This window comes from Mytilus trossulus, chromosome 6 (genome assembly GCF_036588685.1).
Source record: "Mytilus trossulus isolate FHL-02 chromosome 6, PNRI_Mtr1.1.1.hap1, whole genome shotgun sequence".
In the NCBI taxonomy this organism is placed as follows: domain Eukaryota; kingdom Metazoa; phylum Mollusca; class Bivalvia; order Mytilida; family Mytilidae; genus Mytilus; species Mytilus trossulus.
This window is the reverse complement of record NC_086378.1, coordinates 77,461,991-77,483,377: the sequence shown is the minus strand read 5'-3', so window position 1 is coordinate 77,483,377 and position 21,387 is coordinate 77,461,991. Positions and strand designations below refer to the sequence as shown.

General features: G+C 31.4%; 1 protein-coding gene across 4 annotated transcripts; it reads left to right on the top strand.

The window, feature by feature from the left end:
- Positions 1-193: 193 nt before the first annotated feature.
- Positions 194-16,702, top strand: LOC134721905 (mucin-17-like). 4 transcript variants are annotated; one of them, XM_063585189.1, is made up of 14 exons: positions 194-294; positions 4,205-4,394; positions 5,145-5,295; positions 5,530-5,635; positions 6,434-6,540; positions 7,388-7,484; positions 7,837-7,946; positions 8,316-8,372; positions 9,083-10,822; positions 11,306-11,358; positions 12,568-12,692; positions 13,078-13,221; positions 14,114-14,218; positions 16,321-16,701. In XM_063585189.1, exons 2-14 carry the CDS (start codon positions 4,206-4,208, stop codon positions 16,439-16,441), a joined length of 3,105 nt encoding a protein of 1,034 aa, XP_063441259.1. In that variant the 5' UTR covers positions 194-294; position 4,205; the 3' UTR covers positions 16,442-16,701. The 4 variants fall into 4 exon arrangements, with proteins under 4 accessions (XP_063441259.1, XP_063441260.1, XP_063441261.1 ...); XM_063585190.1 differs by having other exon boundaries at positions 201-288; XM_063585191.1 differs by lacking the exon at positions 194-294 and having other exon boundaries at positions 11,309-11,358; positions 16,321-16,702.
- Positions 16,703-21,387: the final 4,685 nt, after the last annotated feature.

Below are 21,387 nucleotides of genomic sequence, written 5' to 3'. Positions count from 1 at the left end.
TACTTTCAATTATCGTTATTTACTCCAAAAAAAAATAGAATAATCAATTTTAAAAAATCTGAAGTGAAAGTGTTACCGGTATGTTTTTTCGTTTGAACTTTTATATTTGTAGGAATAATTTGTTAAATGTATTTAAAAGAGTGCTATTTTCGTTGCTGTGTCGGTCATTTTGACGTTTTTATTTTACAATCACCGGAAACCAGAAATATTGGCGGAAGTTTTGAATGTTTACAAATACTCCACCTGAATACGTCGATAAAAAGTGACCAAAACAAATAAAACTAAAAGGTTGAGGTAAAAAACAATTGATACAACACATAATTTCTAAACAAATCATTCAATGGTTAGTCTGTTTAAAACACTTTCGAGGATTTTCGGCCAAAAACCGGTGTGTTGTTTTGTCATAAATTTCACCACCTCGTCCTTGGTCGTTTCGGTCATTTACCATATTTTTTTCTTAATGATCATGTCTTTGTCAATCAATGATTTGAATAAAACCATAAGAGTTTAAGGCAGAGATAGTTAACCTTTAAGTAACATGGGAATATTTCTGAGTTTAGTATGACGATCTTTAGGCCAAAAAAGTGTATGTATGTTTCCTGCTGCCAAGGCAAATAAATCAGGTTCGGTAGGTCGGATTTTTTAAAATTTTTGCACTCCCTGTCAGATTTGCAGTCTGTTAAATGTCATGTTTGGTAAGGGTTCTGTACCCAAAATGATTTAATGCTTTATTAAAGTAAAGTACAGACTACAGTAATCATTATTTAAAGTCGGGTTGCATATACATAACAACAAGGCAGTGTCTGTGCGTACCCGCATTCTTGATGTTCGAAAAGGTATAATCAAAAGTAGGATGATGACACGAACGTACACCCTACAAGCTGATCGGCACAAATTCAGCAGATATGAAATTGCTCCAACTTGTCAAATGTGCAATCAAGAACCAGAAGACCTTACTCATATGCTTACTACCTGCTCAGCATTAAGTGAAACAAGAAAAGAAACTTTCAACCCTATTAAAAACCATGTAACGAAATTTATTGGAGAAAGGAAGTGGAAAGAGACATTCTTTGATAGACATCAAATTACAGTCCTTATAATTGACTGTACAAACTTCTCATATATATTTAGTGAAAGTAAGCTCAAAATAGAGGAACTAGAAATGCTCACGAAAGATATGTGTTATAAGATGCACAACTCGAGGCTAAAACTGATAAGTATAAGTGCGTAATGGCGGTTGACAATTATCACTCAATCTTAAAAACTTTTTATTTAAAGTCTATTTTAGATTTTAAGCAAGTGTATATATTCTTGGAGTGTGTATATAGTTAGACTTTTAACCATATTACCCTCAAAAGAGGGGTGTTCCTACCAGAGGAAGCTTATACGAAGAAAAGAAGAAGATGCAGGTACGAATAGTCAAATTGCCATTTTTGCTGTGCGTACCCACATCCGGTTTTCTAATAAAATGCCATCAGATGGGGTATAAAACTTGAAATATCTACGGAAATTATCGATAATATGGGAATAAAACGTGTAGAACGAGTGAAGAGTACGAAAATTAATAATATTTTCAAATTGTATTTATTAAATAATGATACATAATAAACATTGCAAAATTATATGCACAATGATGGAAAATGAAACTGTTCAGTCCCTCTGAGACTACTATAACACATGTGTTATAGTAGTCTCAGAGTCCAGTGTAAGAGAAAAACAGAAACTAAAGTTTTAAAATATTTAAACTACTAAAATTATAGCTTGAGTTTATAAAAATTAAAATTTAAAGAAGCAAGTAATAATGAATAATGAAACATGAATGTAGGCTGGCAACATTTGAAATGTGCAGCCGGGTTAAAAGCTGTGCCAAAACAATCATATTTGATATATGTAAAATTTGTTCCAAATCTTAATTAGTTACATGAATCTTTTATAATTGGTTAAAATTGATATAATTACTTGCTTCTTTAATTTTTATAAACTCAAGCTTTAATTTAAGTAGTTTTATTTTACTTTTTTTCTTTTCAGGGACTGTACAGTTACATTTTCCATCATTGTGCATTTAATTTTGCAATGTTTATTATGAATCATTATTTCATAAATACAATTTGAAAATATTATTTTTTCATATTCTTTACTTGTTCTACACGAAATCCCTATATTATCGATAATTTTCGTATATATTTCTCATTTCATTTATTAGAAAACCGGATGTGGGTATGCGCAGCCTAGAACGGCAATTTGACTATTTGTTCCGGCATGCGGGTATGCGCAGACACTGCCTAACAACAAGGAACATGAGCTCTCAAGAGCTCTTTAACCAACTGATATTTAAATCAAACAAAACATACATGTAATAACATCAGATACACACACAACACAAACATACAGACAGACAGCACATATATATCAATGCATAGATAGCACATGCAGAATAAAACTAAAAGCTTAGCAAGATATATTATAACAAATGTCTAATATCAGCACATATATAGTAGCACATAGTATAGTTTATATCCTAAGTAGCACATGCAAAATTAAGCATCATAAGCACAAACAACAGACTGCATGCAGCTATAGCGAAGGTAATGCATAAGCAGAAGAATAAATGGCTAAATAAAAATAAAATATCTGCAAAAGGATAAAAATAAAAACACAAAACAAACTGCAGGCTTAGAGATCAAGTTATGGGGCAGCAAGTAAGTACATTATTTACAAGAACTACATGTACATTTTCCTGAAATACACCAGGTGGAGATAAAATTTTTGAATTGGCCATAAGTTGATAAGCTCCTTGCCTCATTGCAAGGAGTTCCAGAGTTTTGCTGCCTCATAACTAAAGCTTTTTCTTACCATATCTTGTTGTTTTTGGCCATGGTATATCTGCTATGCCTTTGTACCTGAAGTTATATGAATTTGCTTTAATATTTACCAAGTTATGTAGGAATTTTGGACTAGATTTATTAATTATTTTATGTCTCTAATATCATGGTTCTCAATCGCCTGATTTTTAGTGCTGGTACATTGTAGCTTAGACTGTTCATGAAATGTATCATAAGAATTTGTGTAGTCGTCGTAAATAAATCTGAGTGCTCTTTCTTGTATTTTTTTTATTTTCTTTGTGTTATGTTCACTGCAGAAGTGCCATGGCATGTAAGAGGACAGTAGCTGAGGTTTGACATTATAAATAAGTGGTATATTGTAAAGAAGCTTTAATTGAATAATCCTCCCAGTTCCGACATTTTTTAAACCTTAATTGTTGCTGGGGGCAGCCATTTTGATTGTTTGGGCATAGTAAGATACAGATCTGGATTGGACTGGAAACAAATTTTTCCAGACCGGAAACGATTTTTTTCCAGATTTGAATAAAAAGATCTACGGTCAGGGGGTTTGAGTCAGGGTCGGTTGGGAAACAGGAAACAGATATATATATTTTTTTGGCCTTATCACTGAACTGGTATAAATTTTTGTTTAAGGGCCAGCTGTAGCAAGCCTCCAGTTATTATTAATATTGAATATAATATATGATTAGACTTGGAGATTTCACTGTCACAGAAAACAAGGCTACATTGTGTAGGTAAAGACAGTTCTGCCAACCTTTCATGAAGTAAATGCGTGAGAATTGGCCAAAATTGAAAAGATTAAAGAGGAAAAACAATAGATCAACGGATAATACTGCTAAAAAACATGAACATGCGTGAATCTCACGCTGAATGTGTGAGACTTGACAGCCCTGTAAAGATTAGAATTTTCTAAGTTGTTATCTGTTGTTAGAAGTCTTTAATTATAATTAAATTAAGTAAGAAAAAACATAATAATAATCGTACCATATTATATAACAATTATAAGTTTAGATTCTCTAAAGGTTTGAAAAGAAGATGTGATATGAGTGCTAATGAGACAACGCTACATCCAAGTCACAATTTTTAAAAGAAAAACTATTTTAGGCCTTTTAGGTCAAAGAACTGTCTTCAACACGGAACCCTGTCTCAACCCAAACATCTGGCTATAAAGTTCAAAAAAAAAATTCACATGATTGTACATGTTGTATATAAACATTTATTGGAAAAAAAGTTTTCAGCATATTTTCTGGTAAAAAAGTAACTGAATTATTTCATGTATATAATAAAAAATCATATTGGTAGGAATTTTATCTTTGACATCACTTTAAATCTTATTGATTTTTATCATTATTTTATAAAATAATGGCTAAAAAGGACACACCAAGGTCAATGTTGCAAGCATTCATTGAAAATGTTCCAACTACAGCTCCTGTAAAGAGGACAAGAGCTAGAACAAGATCTCCAGAAGACAGACATTTCAATGAAACTGTTCCTAATCAGAAAAAGAGAAGAAGATCCTCTCTAGCTGTGAAACAAACACCAAGATCAATGGTAAACTGTCTGTCTGTTAACTCTTATAGCTAGCATCCACAAACAAACACCAAGATCAATGGTAACTGTCTGTCTGTTAACTCAACATCCACAAAAAACATCTTGCGAACAGAAAAATCCTACTTTTGTAACAGTGAACATATTTTCAGTAACATCAAATTACAATGTCTATTTTTTTTAGAAAATAATGACCTTCATTTTTGAAAGTCTTCTATGCTTACATGTAACTAAAAAGGAGTTTTCAGGCACTTAATCATACAATGTTGATGACCTTATTTAGTGTTTTATTTTGATGTAATAACTGCCATTTACATGTGCAATGTATAAATTTACATTGTATATGTGTAACTGAGACAGACTTTTACAAACAATATTTATTCCTTCCCATCACTGTCATAAATTCCTAATCCCGAGGACTCCTAATTTTTGGTGAGGTGTATATCAATGACATTTTTGAATAGATATCATACATGTATCATCCACAAAATTAAAACCTCAAAATATTTTATCCAACGAAGAATATTAATTTAACATTCTTAGAATCCACAAATAATAAATCCCCATGAAAGGGAATTTAAAAACAAAACCATGAAACTAATGTTTCTACAGTTATCATAGGTAGGTCAACTACAATAACTTTGTGTGTGGATGTGAATTTTCATTGTTGTCTGTTTATGTATTTGTACTAGTCTGATTTTTAAAAAGTCACCCAGTATGTCAACCTGTTATAGTTATTGCTCTATTTTTCAGATTGAATCTTATATGCATGATCACAAAACACAGACACCATTTGTTCGTGTACTACGTAGACGGTCCAAAACTTTTACTCCAATTATACAGTCTGATGTTCGGGATGACGTTATTACCCCAAGAACAGCATTGGAAGGATTTATTAATAATGGTAATCTTTTTAAATGCAATCAACATCAATCATGACCATGACACTCAACAGACAGAAAAATTTGACAAAATAAATAGATAAAATTCTTTTGTAGCAATAACTATCAATCAATCAATCATAGAAGCTGGAGTAAATTTTATTGGTCCAATAAATGTATAACACATGTACATCATTTTCAATTAACCAAAAATCAAATAAATATCTAATAATGTAAAATGATAATGTTATTTTTAGCACCAGAGGAGACACCTGTCCAGAGGGCAGTGAATGAGAGTGAGCTGGATAGTGAATCAGATATCATACTGCCTAATGAAACCCTTCATGTCACTCATTCACCAATGTAAGTAGTAGAGGGAAATAGTCAAAGTTCCCAGTAACAAATTTTGCCTGTAGCCAAGACTTAAAATCAGTGGTCACAGTGAAAAATTGTTAGTTCTATATTTGTCTTTATTTATAGAGTAACTTATTGAAGATTTCATATAAAGAAAACTGTTCAACTAACCTAACAACACATTAAATCATGAATGTGCTTAAAGCAAGATTTTTTAAGAGTGTTGTTAAAAGGTTTTAAGTTGAATATTTTTCAATATTTGAATTCAGTGATTATTTTTATTATTACACTTATTTTTTCAATGGAAGTTAAGGAGAAAATGCAAGGAATTATATTGTTTTCTACGCATTCTTAATTTGCTTTTTGATGCAATGTCATCAACATTTTCTTGCCAAAACAAGTTTATATTACATGTGAAACTATTTGTTTTTTATTTGCTAGGAAACATAATAATTCATTGCAACCAATGTAGTAATATTTATTTCTGTCAATTTGGTCAACAAGTTTACCTTTTTTTCTATATATATGGTGATTTTGCATGTCTTGTATCTTATTGATGTTGATCTATGTATGGCTCATTGATTTTTGATGAGCACTTTGATTTTAAAAAGATGGGCAACTCCAAATCCCTTTGTTTGTTAACTTGATAACTTGAGGGTTACTCAACTAATCCTTTTGTGTGTTAACTTGAAAACTATTCAACCAATCCTTTTGATTGTTAACTTAAGAACCATTGACCAAGATAAAATTCATATCTTTTGGATTTTTAAAGTATGGTTGAAATAATTTATTTTCTTTTAATTTCAGACATAATGAAGATACTGGCTCAATGACTATATCACAGAAAGAAAGACAAAACCAACATCATATCACTCTACAGCAATTTACACAAGGGATGCATAACCTGACCGCTGGTGAGATCATGTGACCTTGTCATGTGATTAATGTAAAACCTATGTCATATAGTCATTTACTTTACTTTACACATGATATTATGTCAACTGAAATAGAATTCTTTTCAAAACAACATAGTATTATTTGATGAAAAAAGTACTAGGCATAGTCAGGGTACTGTTTTCCTGAGAGAAAAAAAACAATGAAAAGGGAGATAACTATTGTCTCTCCTGCTAAAAGGCAACATTGCAATCATACATGCTAGGGTTATAGTTTTATGAAAACAATTATAGTTTTAAACATCATTGACTTCTAGGACCTTTTACAGACAAAAATGGCAGAAATCTTCTCATATTATCATTTTCCATGTTTTACAAATAAATGTACTAAATTTGTTAGGGCTATTCCATTTAAACATACATCAACCCCCAGGAAGGCACTATGACAATAGGGCAGCCACCCAGAGAAGCATTTTTACAAATTTTGAAGGATTGTCCTCATCAAAACTTTGAAAAGGGCACCCACCACTAGAAGTGGTTTCAAAATGCCTTCCTGTGGGTTGATCTATGTTTAAATGGAATAGCCCTTATGGCAGTGATGTCACAACCAAGGAAAACATGATGGGAGAATGGCTACAATCATTTAGCAAGTTCATCCAACACCAAGAAGAAATAATTTCATTCTCTGCGGTATTATGAATATTAATTGAATGATTTGTTGCTTTTGTAATACAAAATCTTTACAATTCAAGATTCTAAAATGCATATACCCCTGCAGTTGACTCCACTGAAAAACACACCAAGTCAGTTAAATTTATTCAGTTTAGTTTCAGTATTATTTCATAATGTTTTCATTTTATTGTTTCAGCCAATCAGACAAAAGATAGGATGTTTAGCAGTGATTCAGAAGACACCCCTGAGATTCCACCTGATGTTACCCTTGATGTACTGGTAGACTCATTGAAGTAAGTCACATATAATTTACTCTAACATCACTTCACTTATTTTTTATATTAAATTTGGTTTTATTGGAAATCATACCACATTTTACTTTTCTATATAAATATAGTAAAATTTGTGTTATATAACCAGTTTTTATTCCATATTCTTTAAAAAAAAAAAATTTTGCATAATTAGAAATTTAAAAGGTCAAGAGATCCATAAATTCATTTCCTTAAACATGAGTTTTCTAAAAAAAAAAATCTGGATGGTTACTTATATTTATTATTATGGATATATGATGGAAATATTAATTTTCATTTGTGTTTCATATACCAGATAAATAAGGTGCAGCCTTATTTTAACTTTGTTTTTCAGTTCAGAAAGTGACAGAAGTCATATCAGGATGCCTCAACAAGACAGCAGACGACAAAATCTCAATCATATAACGTTAGAACAGTTCTCACAAGGATTGAAAGGAAAAATAGGTATACATCATACTTAAAATAATATCTTGCTGTGACATTGATTTCACCAAATTTATTTAAAATATTAAATGCTATATAGACATCGATATATATATATATATATATTCAAGTGTAAGTAATTTAACAAGTTTCACTACCTCAAAATCATAAAAGTAAATGAATTTCTTTTTTTTGTGCCAATACCAAACATCAAATGTGAACACATTTAAAAAAAGATTTGATTTATCACTTTGGCATACACACAAACACCCATTTCTTCAGCTCCCTCCCCCATAACATCCCTCAAACACCTTTAAATATCACAAGTAATGGAAAACAACTCTCACAACATTGTTTTTTTCCTTATTTGACTTTCTCCATGTTTTACAGGAAGTGGATCTGATGCTGGTGTTATGGGTGATGATGAAACAGAAGAGGAACATTCAGGTTTGATGTTAACACACAATTATTGTTGTTTCTTAATTATATTGCACTACATTTACTTTTTTTTACATTTTATTAACCAGACGTTTTTTTTCTGTACTTGACTTTAAATGTTTGAAAAAGTGATTTCTTGATGTGCATAGAAATCAATTTCACACGTCAAATTCTTTTTTAATAGAGAAGATGTATTTAAAGATTTTTGTGTTATTGGGTTGCTGTCAAATAGATGTATTTGTCATTTATATTTTAAATTATTTGAAGTCACTATTTTGATTTTCTGCTTTAATTTTTTTTCAATAACCTAATGGAACTTTAAGGTTGTTTTTTTTTTTTATATGAAATGAATATTCATATACCCATATTGACTGATATGTTTACCTACATCATAAAACATTAAAAAATTGTTTAGTGTCTAGAAACTTACTGCCATTAATATAAGAATAATGTTTGAAGCAAGGATTTCATACATATGCAATACATGTGTTTGGGAATGCATATTTATACATCTCTTTCATTCAACAAACACCTCACTTTAACACTGGTTTGCTACCAAAAATTTCTTTAAACTGCTGTTGTCCCTTTTAGTTTCCTGTGTTTATGAAATTAGTTTCAAGATTCAAGTATTTTTTCATGGTTTTATGATCTTTTTACAATCAGCAATTGAGGTAATTCACACAACAGTATTTGGACTAAAGAATTGTTGTTTATTTCAGATATTCAAACATTTAGAAGAGGTCAGAGGATGTCTAGTAGATTATCCATGGGGTCACTACATACACAGGTCTTAGAAAGATCCATGAACAATAGGTCTTATTTTAGTCCAGGAAAGTCAACACCACATGAAGATTTGACACCATCAAGAAGAACATCAGTCAGGTCCCCAATGGTTTCATTGCCTGTTGAATCAAACTTGTCCCCATCAAATAGAAATATAACTCCAGACAAGTCAAAAGAAGGTTCATTGATAATAGAACAAAACTTTACTCCATCAAAAAGTATTCAAAATGTTAACGTGACTACTGACTCAGATTTGACTCCATCAAAAAGACCTCTTAATTTGAAGGATTCATTGTTGAATCAAACAGATCTTACAAGATCACAAAGGACTGGTACTCTAAATAGGTCAACAGCATTTCATGTTCCATACGAATCAGACTTTTCACCATCCCGAAGAACACAGGTTGTCAGTGAATTAGCCTCAACACCGTCAGGAAGAACTCGGATTGACAGTAATTTAGACTTAACACCCTCAAGGAGAACTCAGATTATCAGTGAATCAGACTTAACACCATCACAAAGAACTCAGATTGACAATAATTCAGACTTAACACCCTCACGAAGAACTAAGATTGTCAGTAGGTCGTCAGCATTGCATGAACATGAAGACTTAACACCATCAAGAAGGACTCAATTCAAAAACAATATTTCATCTCATGTGGAGTCTGATTTGACTCCATCAAGGAGAACTGAGACCTTTAACAGATCTACAACATTTCAATCTCCAAAAACATCTGACCTGACTCTGTCAAGGAGGACTGAAAACCTACACAAATCTCCAACACTTCAATCTCCTGACAAGTCTGGCCTGACTCCATCAAGGAGAAGTACTGCTCTTGATACATCTTCATCTGTACACCCCTCAGCATTTAATGCCACTCTATCAAGAACAACAAATACACCTAGGGAGGCGGTAAAAACAAATGAATCATCACAGAATGAATCGGGAGAAACTGATGGATCATTACAAGGTGAATTAGGAGAAACTGAATCAAGTCTGTCACACACTGCAGATATACCTGTTTCATATGATAATGCTGACAAGTCTAGATTGACTAAATCTCGTATGGACACTTCACAGAACAGACAAATTGAAGATCATGGTCAGACACCATCTTACAAATCACCAGTAAAAGCATTGAACGCAATGATGCCATCTTCTGGTACTATTCTGAAGAAGAACAACCAAAAATCTCAAAATAGGACTAAGGATATATTGATGTCTGTACAAAATGATGAACAGGATAGTAAGACTGAGAAAACACCAAGAAGCCAGATAAGGTCGCAGTCAAAGCTAAAGCCACCTATGAGAACACCACTGAGTTCTAATGTAACAATACTTGAGAATATTAAGCCTTTATCCAGTAGTACACCAGCCAGAATTCTTATAAATAAACATCTTGGTACACCAAGCAGGGTACCAGTTACCCCATCATCTGGTTCCACTCCAAAAAGAGTTCCTATGACGGGCAATTCAGTGAACATGACTCCAGGAAGAATACCGATTAAAAATTTGTCAATGAATATTTCAAACAATGCTAAATCATCTGGAACTCCAAACAGATCAGTTAGAAATAAATCAAATCTTGGAGAAAACATGGCGAATTCATCACTGCCAAGTACAAACAGTTCACTTAGGAAGTTGTCACATAAATCAGTTAATGTGTCACAACAGGGTAAGAGAATATACTATTTCAGTACTTTAAATTTTGAAATACAAATTAAAAAATCATTAATTTTGTAAAATCAATGATATACTGCAAATCCCGCAATTATTGCGAGTTTTTTTTTAAATGTGAAAAATGCTACTTGGTGAAAATTATAAGAACTTGAATCTCATATCTTTATAATGCATTATCTGTTTGCAGATTTTCTGAGATTGAGATTATAAGTCTTGCTGTATTGTCCATTCTTGAAGTAATGCAGTTATTAAGCACACAATAATTTCTGAAAATGCAGTATCCAATAGGCTATTTTAACATGGTGTAATGACCCTACTCAATGATCCTACATTTGTCCATGTGACACTATTTATCAATAAGTTTTTTGGATGTGACTGACTTTGCCAATATTCAGCATTGTTATTTCTTGTAGTAAATAGTAATTCCTTATCATGTTTATAATCAATTTTTCATGGCCTTCATTTTGTAATATTTTAGCAGTAACTGATGGGTTGGAGGTACGTGAAAGTGAAGAGGAATCTGGTGAGGAGGTAAGTTGAACTGATTCTTGATTGAGGTCAATTCTAGACAGCTGAGTACTTTTAATATTCAGAAATTGTAAACAATTACCTGATGAGGCTTTTATGCATAATTATGCATATAAATGGCCCTTAATTTCTTTTAAATGAAGTTGGTGCATTTAATAGCTAGATAATTTGCATGTCAAACTTAAGGTTTATCATATTACAAAAATGGAGCTGATATCATGGATATTATCTAGTTTACAATTTACAAGATTGTTAATTTTTAAAATTTTCTTTGTGACTCACAATATCAATGCATGGACAAACAAAAATAATGTCACTGGTGTATATCATTTATTAATTATACCAAACAAACAAAAAATTAATCAAACTATGACCAATAAACATTGATGAATGATGAACAGGATGAAAAAAATGTTTCAATCAATCAAAATGATTTTTTTTCTCAGTAAATTGGATAATAAATATTTACACCACGAAAAACATATACTGTAAAAGCAGAATTTTTTGTGGAGGATTTAATTTCGTGTATTTTGTGGAAAGAATATATCCACGATATTAAAACCCCCACGAAAATTTAACCTACATATAATATCACTTTCATTTATTGAAACCACGAAATTAAATCCTCATTAAATCTTATATAGAGACAAAACCACAAAATTTTAACCCCACAAAAATTAATGTTTCTACAGTATACTTGTAAGCTGATTAAAACTGATTGCAAACAAAGTAATGAATAATAGAGATGTCAGTTATCTATCATTGATAATAACCAAATAACCAAAGCACATCTAGCATGTCTAACCATGCTAACTGATTACCAAACTTATCACTTTACAAACAAAATTATTTGGGAGTGTTTTTTTCAAAAAGTAGAAAACTCTTATGTCAAAAGTGTCCAATTACTACTAAGAAATGCACTATATGTTTGTCTCATGTGTTAGAATTGAGAATGGAAATGGGGAATGTGTCAAAGAGACAACAACTGGACTATAGAGCAGACAACAGCCAAAGGCCACCAATGGGTTAATTAATTTTCTTCTTCTGAAGTCAAATGTTAATTTATACTTCATGTACCTCCAATGTAATGAGGAAATTAATTTTGCTACATATTTTATATTGAATTGGTTGAAACTGTTTCTGAAGTGAGAACAACAGACTTACCTGTAAAAACAGTATAGTATGATAAATAAAAATGTATATGCATTGCAGCTGGATACTATAGAGTTATACAAACTAAAGACGCCCCACTTGAGAGGAGATATTTCACAGATACCTACACCAATATACAGCAGTACACCTGCACCTGTTAGACCTGTCCAGAAACAAATACCAAGGTGATTCTTTAAAAATATTTTAAGCAGTGTTCTAATTCTATCAGTACCTCCCATTTCAGAATTAAATGTGGGAGAGCTTTAATTAGATAGATGCTGTATATTCCTGTTGTCCCCAATTAGTGGGTGTGGTGTAAATTTGTTTTTTAAAGTGATTTCGCAAGGTCAAGTATATTTATATTTATAAAATCAAGGAGTAGAATGTATTATTTTGTGAGCTTGAATTGCTAGAGAATTTCCAGTTTCATTGAGAGCCATTTTCGTTTTGTATATGTGATTTCGTATCTTTACTATTGTGATTTGAATTTGATTTTGAAGTAATCTTCTTCACAACAGCTGTTTTTATTTGCTATATAAATTAATTGTATGACATAACTTTTTTTTACAGACCAATTCCTCAGAAGAAACAAGATACAAAGAAAAGTAAAAAAACAGTGTCTTCAGTATTACCAAACAATACAATAAAACAGGCCTTTCAGCATTTCTGTAACATGAAAGCTGCTCCTGACACTATGGATGAACTCATTAAATAGTAAGATATGTGGATGCATAAAAAAGACCTATTTAAATAACCATCTCACAACTGTTTGCCACTGGACATTAAGCAAACAACAATCAATCACAACTGCTTCAAGTAATATTTTCCTTTAAAGACGTTGGTTGACTAATTCATGTAATTTTTGTCTTTTTGCCTCTTATAAAAAAACAAACTGAAATAGATGGAAAGAAATGTGAACAGAACAATCGTCAGCAATACAAGGTCAAAATACATTCAAAGAATGGTTGATACTTTGCACATGTTATTTCCCTTAAATTACAAATTTTGACTTATTTATCATTATCTTCCTAAAGATAGATAGAAACTGCAAAGTACACTTGTATTATTATGATGACACATTATACAACAGTCACAAAAATTCATAAGACTGATCATGCTATCAATAATTATGGAATGGCTACTGTAAATTCAGAAATTATTGCGAGGTTTTTATTATTGCGAATAATGCGACTGAGTTGTAAACGCAATAATTAAAACTCGCATTTTGTAATATTTTAACTGAATTAAGCATGACTTTTCTTAAAATCGTAAAAATTAAAATCGCATTCAAGTGTAAAATGACAAAATCGCAATAATAAATGCACGCAATAATTTCTGAATTTACAGTATTTATTGGAGCTATGTATTGCCTTTTAATGATGATTTTCTTGATCTTATTTTTTTTTTTTATGTTCTTGAATTGAAAAACATGCAGATGGTACCATTTTGGTGATATTGAAAACTGCATACGAGAGAATCATTTGATTAATCGAGAGGATGAGAGGGTTGCAAGTTTTTGAAACTATTATTCTGTTTTCTGTTTAAGTAAATAATTTGAGCTGATACTGAACAAAAAGAAATAAAACCTTTGATTTTTTTATTGCAGCACTGATACATATTTTGAAAATACCTTTAAAACTTTAGAGGCATTTGCATTGCATGCTGGGAGAAAAACGATTGATGAATCTGATGTGGAACTCTTGATGAGAAGGTGAGATTACTATGTACAAAATGATGCAGAGTAAAAAATATATACAATTTTCCAGAACATCCATTACCTTTATCATGTTTATGGCATTTTGGGTTTTCTAATTTATACAACCTCACTTTTTTTTATTTGACCTAAAAATTGTTTTGAATTGAACTTCAGTGATAAGTTTTATGTCTAGGAAAAAAAAACCACAAATGTGGCTTTATTAAGGTTGCTGTCTTTAATAAAACCTTACAGCTGTAAAGCAAAAATTCACTGCTAAGTAATTTTCACTGCATCTTATTTTCATTATTCTGCTTTTACCATGTTTACAATTCCATAACATATCAAATTAATTTCCCAAGTAACACTTATTTTTTGCTTTTCTTATTTTAGTAAATATCTTTTAAAACATATCTCTGCAAAATCTTCTTATATTTTTTTCATTTCTAATTGGATTTTGACAAATCAAGAAATCTCTACAAAATATATGAAAAATAAAGAAATTAGATTTTTTCTATATAATTAAACATGTAAAATTGAGAAAGGAAATGGTGAATATGTCAAAGCGACAACCACCCAACCATAGAGCAAACAACAGCCGAAGGCAACCAATGGGTCTTCAATGTAGCGAGAATTCCCGCACCCGTAGATGTCCTTCAGCTGGCCCCTAAAAATATGCATAATAGTATGGTCATATATATTATTTCTTGTTAGTTTAATTTAAACATATTTATTTATAGTGGATTTGGAAACAAGTTATTGCAACTTATATATATTTCTAGTTGCCATAGTTGGTTATGCTTCTTGTCCAAATGTTTTTATGTCAAAAGCTTTAATGAGGAACCTTGTCCCCTGGGTTATATTGCACAGGGCTTCTATAACTTGCAGGAATGGGTCATATGATTTTTAGTCTCTTCTCTGACATAATGTATTTGTGTATCCTGCACATCAATTAATGTTTGCACATATCTTACGGTTATTAAATCTGTATGTGATATCTAACTGACAGATTCACACTATACCTGGAAAACTGGAAAATACTGGAACATTATTTCAGCCATCCCAGGCCTGAAAATGATATTTGCAAAAATTGAAAAATTATAAAACATTTAATTATATAAAATAAAATTTAAAAAAATATTTTGAAAAATTTCGAAGCAAATTATTAGACAAGCAAAATAGAAATCACAAAGCAACAATAAATCAATCCTCTTGGTATTGGCACATATAAGAAGAAAATGTTTTATCATCTGTTGAGGAAAAGTGAGTAACTATTGGGCAATGTCTAGGTCTTACAGAACATTGCATACTCTGGATTCTTTTATTTTTCTTGGGGACCAATTTCCTTGAATCGAGGAAAATTATGCAATCATGGATATGTATGATTTCAAGGTTTTGGCAAAATTTACTGACAAGCTATATAGACAGCTTGTACAATGTTGGACATTTAAATTTGTGGCTCACCTTTCAACACTGATTTGACAAAAATTGGTATCCAACATATAATAATGAATCCATAGTATTGAAACTTACATGATTTGCCTTAAAACAAATAAACTCATAACAGAGATATCAAAGTTTTTTCCCTTAATTTTGTTTTGTATATGGGACAAGATCCCTAATGTGCCTTGAAATGTGGAACTCAAAAGTCATGTGTAAACAAAAATTCTCTGTGTAGTGATATTTGACACTTTTCTATGATAAACAAGTGACTGAGCTTAACCATTTGAGTTAATTTAGAAAGTAGGGGAACACAGAATAAATGTGTAAAATCTATGGAGCTATTAAATGTGTTCAAAGTATTAAATTTTCAAAGAACTTATTGTGTTAAAAATGCGATTATTTACCATGAGGAGCCGCATCACAAAAGGATACTTGGGGTTTGCTAATTTACGGAAAAAGTCATCTCAGTTCGTACCCCGAAAATTTAACCACATATGTCAAAATGTCTCAGCTTCGAAATGAGCTATCACACATATCCAAGTTAACGATATGGACTGAGCAATAGAAGAAAATGTTACCATTATGGCCTATGGAAAAACTAATGCACATCTGCACCCATATATTTATAATAGCCTGCATTTATGACCATATTTCATCTTAATTCTTTTTATTTTCAGACAAGGCTTTATAACAGAGAAGCAGCCATTGAATGTATTAGTGGAAAACATTTTACCTTTGGAATTGCGACAAGAAATTATTCCAATGGCTAGAGCTAACAATGTTGTTGAACCATTATAAACAATACATATTTTATTTATATATCTACCAAGGACATACATGGATAATGAAGAATATAGATCCTAAAGATTAAATCAAATGATTTGCTTTTGCTTATCAAGGACATACCTGGAGAAAAACCAATGCATGCTATGGGTAGCTGATCTAAATGCAGTAGAGCTTAAGTAACATTTGATTGGACTGTCATATTACATTTTAGAATTGTTGTTTCCTGAAAACTTTCAAAATTATAAGAAGAAATAAATTTATTATTTAAAAGAAAATAAAACATTTTTATTCACTTACAGTTGTTTGGAAATTTAATCCAAATATAGGATATATTCAAATAATTCATGTTTCAATGTGAATTTGTTTTAATTTAACATATAGAATTTTTCAGATAATGATATACTTAATATGGAATTTTAAACATTGAAATTTATAATTATGTATATTTCATAAATAATGAAAAACGATTGGAGTTTATTGAGATTTATATATACTAGTGTTGTCAAAACGTACACTATTGCCTAACCGGTTACTCGGATAATCGTTCGACCGATTAACCGGTTAACCGGTAGTTTAAGTTGTTGTTTGAAAACCTTAAATCTTTAGTATCCTACACATAGCTATAGGATGTGGTATGAGAGTCAATGTGACAACCTTCTATGGCATACAAGTCATAAATTTACGCTTTTTGGGATTGAAGTTTGTCCTTAAGCAGTTTAAGGCTAGTCTGTGAGGATTTCTTTCGAAGTTTGACTTTACAACGTATCTACTATTGAGTTTGTATCAACTTCAGATTGAAAAAAAAAAAAAAAAATCTTGATCTCGTAGAAGCGAATATGTCTGAAAACGATTATTTTCTCTGTTCTCTTGTCTCCGAAATTAATGTGAAGTGTTTCAATTTGAAATGATTAAGCATGTTACTCGTACTAATAGTATCATTATGCATTTAGTACATTTACATTGCTTTTCATTTTTCAATGTTTTGAGTTAAGCATTTCATTTAAAGTATAACAAAGCCTTACATGACGGAGGTTGCACATTTCGGAGTAGGTCTGCACGCTATTAGATCAAAAAATAAAATAATGAAGTGAATCGTAAAATTTAATCGTATTACTGATTTAAAGTTTCTGTTAGAATAACATGTATACTAATTAAGTGTCATTAAGTTCTTGCTCCAAGCGAGCGACATTTTCTAATTAATTTAATGGGTTTTTTTCGGATTAACAATGGCAATCAATAGACTGGACAATTGATTTGTTAAATTAATTACCGCGACGACAATTTGTAAATAGAACATAACTTTTCAATTGTTTCGATACAAATTATATAGAATCTATTAAAATTGAAAACAATGTCCGGTTAACCGGTTATCGTTTTCGGTATTCGGTCGTTCGACAGGTTAACTGGTTAACCGTTGACAACACTAATATATATGCTTTGTTTTGCTCTGTTAAATACTCATTGGTGGCCTGTGGATTTCAGTGAAACTGCACATAAAACAGTACATAAACAAAGATAGTTCATTTCAAATAAATCCAAGGGAAAATACATAATTTAATTACCTTAGGTGAAGGGGCAACCGATCTTAGAACATAAATTGATGGATTGTAATGAAAATAGATAAAACTCCATATACACATAAAGATCTTCTGGATAGCAAAACTATCTAACATTCTGAACAGGAGGTTATTCAACTCTTGAATTTGATATAAAGTAGAAGAGAGAATCATGCTGTGACCTCATTCATAATGTCTCAGGTAGTTTACATCTAAAATTTATGAAGAGCCAATGCAAGCCACTAATTGAAAAGGGTCATATTTCCAATTTTGTTATTCCAATTCTATTGAGTTATTTCCCCTTTTAATAGCTTATACTTATATCGGTCTTTTATTTGACATATACATGTATGTATAAACCAGCTGAAGGACGCCTCCGGGTGTGGGAATTTCTCGCTACATTGAAGACCTGTTGGTGACCTTCTGCTGTTGTTTTTTTATTTAGTCGGATTGTTGTCTCTTTGACACATTCCCCATTTCCATTCTCAATTTTATAAACCCATTTTTTTTATATAGATACATCTTCATGAGAGAAACTTTCATGAAAGAAACTATGTTTGTTAAGTAAAGTTACTGCAGACAATCTTTTGCAACGTATATCCTAAGAAGGTTTGACTAAAGTCAGCTGACGATTAAAAATAATAGTTCCAACAAGAAAACATTTTTATATTTGATAATATGTCTTCCTATAAAAATAGAACTATGAATAATTCATACCCAATGTTATGGTTAAAACAAATTATCAACAGAGTTAAAACACTGAAAAGGAATGCATATATAGTAGTTAAAATCTGGCCTCACTTTTTCCTTGGCAACCAGATAATTCCATCATACTGAAATCCCAATTTATAAACATTCATTTTTTCACAGGGATTCTGGAAGTTTAAAATTTTATTGCAGTAAAATGGTTCATAGCCCAATTTATTGAATGTATGAAGCAATCCACTTGGTATATCGTGTCCAGGGCTATACCATTGCATATACACTCCTATTACATTTTTAGTGGTGAAAAAACTATAGGAACCTTCGATGATCCTTCGTTCAAAACTTTGAACATTCATTATTATAAAAACTTTTTTCATTGCATGTACCTCTGCTAGTGAGAGGAAATCGTTCAATGTAGCAGTTTTGACAGTTTCTCTGGGTTTACTGGAAAAGTTATTTGATTTTACATGCATTTCTTTTACAGACTTCTCTTTACTTTGCTTCACACTGCCGAATTTAAACTCTCTTCTTTGAAATGAAGGTGGCACATCCATGTGATTGGTACTAAGTGCATTGTAAACAATAGAAATCTGATTGGTTAGTTTGTGTTCAATGACAGATGCACATAAATGTTGGATGTGATGGTAGATTGTTTCCACGGCAATGACTTTTCTCCCTAATCTAGCCAGTGGTAAAGAGTAAATGCCAGACTTTGCTCCAATGTCTATAACACCAACAGAAGGGTCATTTTGAATATATTTGTAAATTGTGTTAAAAACCCATGGTTTGTATACATCTTTAGAATAGATTTCATTGGAAACGAAATCTGTTTGTGGATTGTATATATAAATTGTTAAATTGCCAAATGAAAACGGGATAGCTCCTTTCTGAAAATAATTCATGGATTTCAATGTCTTTATATATTGTTTATTACAAAGAGTAAAATTCCTTGTCCATACCACATCTTGAAAAGTATATACGATTGGTTCCTCTGGTACCATTCCTGAAATAATATAATCATAGAAACTGTAGTGACTCCAAGCATACTTATTATAACATTTACTTTTAGCAGAAGGTAATTCCAATCTTGACAATAATTATTGTGAAAAGACAAAAAATAACTTAAGAACAACCAAGTTGTAGAATCATAAACATCAACCCATTTTTTTATCCCTATAGGCCAACTCTAAATGGAGCAACCAGAATTTAATTCACATAATGTGACATTCCATCGAAAACAGTAATATAATCTTGCCAAGTTAAACTGTGTTTTTATGTTATTTGGACTGTGCATCTGTCCATGCGTTCGTCAGTCTGTCCCGCTTCAGGTTTGACTTGTTGGTCAGTGTAGTAATTGATGAAGATGAAGTCTTATTAACTTGAAACTTAGTACACATGTTCCTTGTGATATGGTCTGTCTTATTTTAATGCCAAATTAGAGATGTGTTCCCCATTTCACAGTTCACCAAACATTTTAGAAAATAATAGTGTGTCTGGGGCATCCATGTACTATGGGCACATTCTTGTTATACATATGTGCAACAGCATATATACTGTTAATATGTTCAAAGAAAACTTGCATTAAGATTTAGTTTAAACGCTAAATAATCTTTGAAGATCTTTGAAGCATATCGATTGAATTCTTTTCACACAGCTGCATATTTTTCAAAATTGTAAATGTTTGGATGCTTCCAGGCGCAATATGTTTTTATGATCACTCTTATCTTATAAATAAATGAACTGCAATAAATGCCATTAAAAAGAAAACCAAAAGTGCTATAACTTTTGGCAAACATATCTTATACAATTGCATACCTGTGCTTTGGTTTAACGTTGAAATAATTAATAAATATACTAGAACTGAGCACACCATTAGAATTACAACTCCATACTGAAACCAAATTCTTAAACTGCTTCCATTGGCCATTTAGCTATTAAAAATAAATATGACAATAAATACAAGTAAATGCGTTAACAACAAGACAATAATATGTAAGTTGCAAAAAGGCAGGGTTGCCATTTTTAATAAATTCCATAACAAAAGCAAAAAAATCTGTCTCTTATGGCTCCCTTCTTTCATTTTTCAATCCTAGCATTCCTCTTTTCACAATCATATATGTTGGAACCATGATCAAGCTAATGGATAAAATAAAGGCTTTAATAGAATTTGTATTATTGACTTGCAAGTGAATAACAGACCAGCTTGGTCTATAAGCTATTTGTTTTACTCCTTATAGCGAAAGAGTATTCATATCTACCTTTCTGAACATTTCAAACAAACAAATAAATCCTACTTCAAATTCTTGTTTTATTCTTAGCAAAATGTCCTATCTCAAAAATTTGAAAACAAAATTTAACTGAGTTCTGCAATTTTATAGTATATTGTCGAGCCTGCAACTTTTGTTGCAGAAAGCTCGACATAGGGATAGTGATCCGGCGGCGGCGGTGTTAGCTCACTTCTTAAAAGCTTTATAATTTAGAAGGTGGAAGACCTGGATGCTTCATACTTTGTATATTGATGCCTCATGTTACAAACTTTCCGTCAGTCACATGTCCAATGTCCGTGACCTCATTTTCATGGTTCAGTGACTACTTGAAAAAAAAGTTGAGATTTTTTAAATTCTCTCTTATTATAAGTAATTGGATAACTATATTTGGTATGTGTGTACCTTGCAAGGTCCTCATGCCTGTCAGATA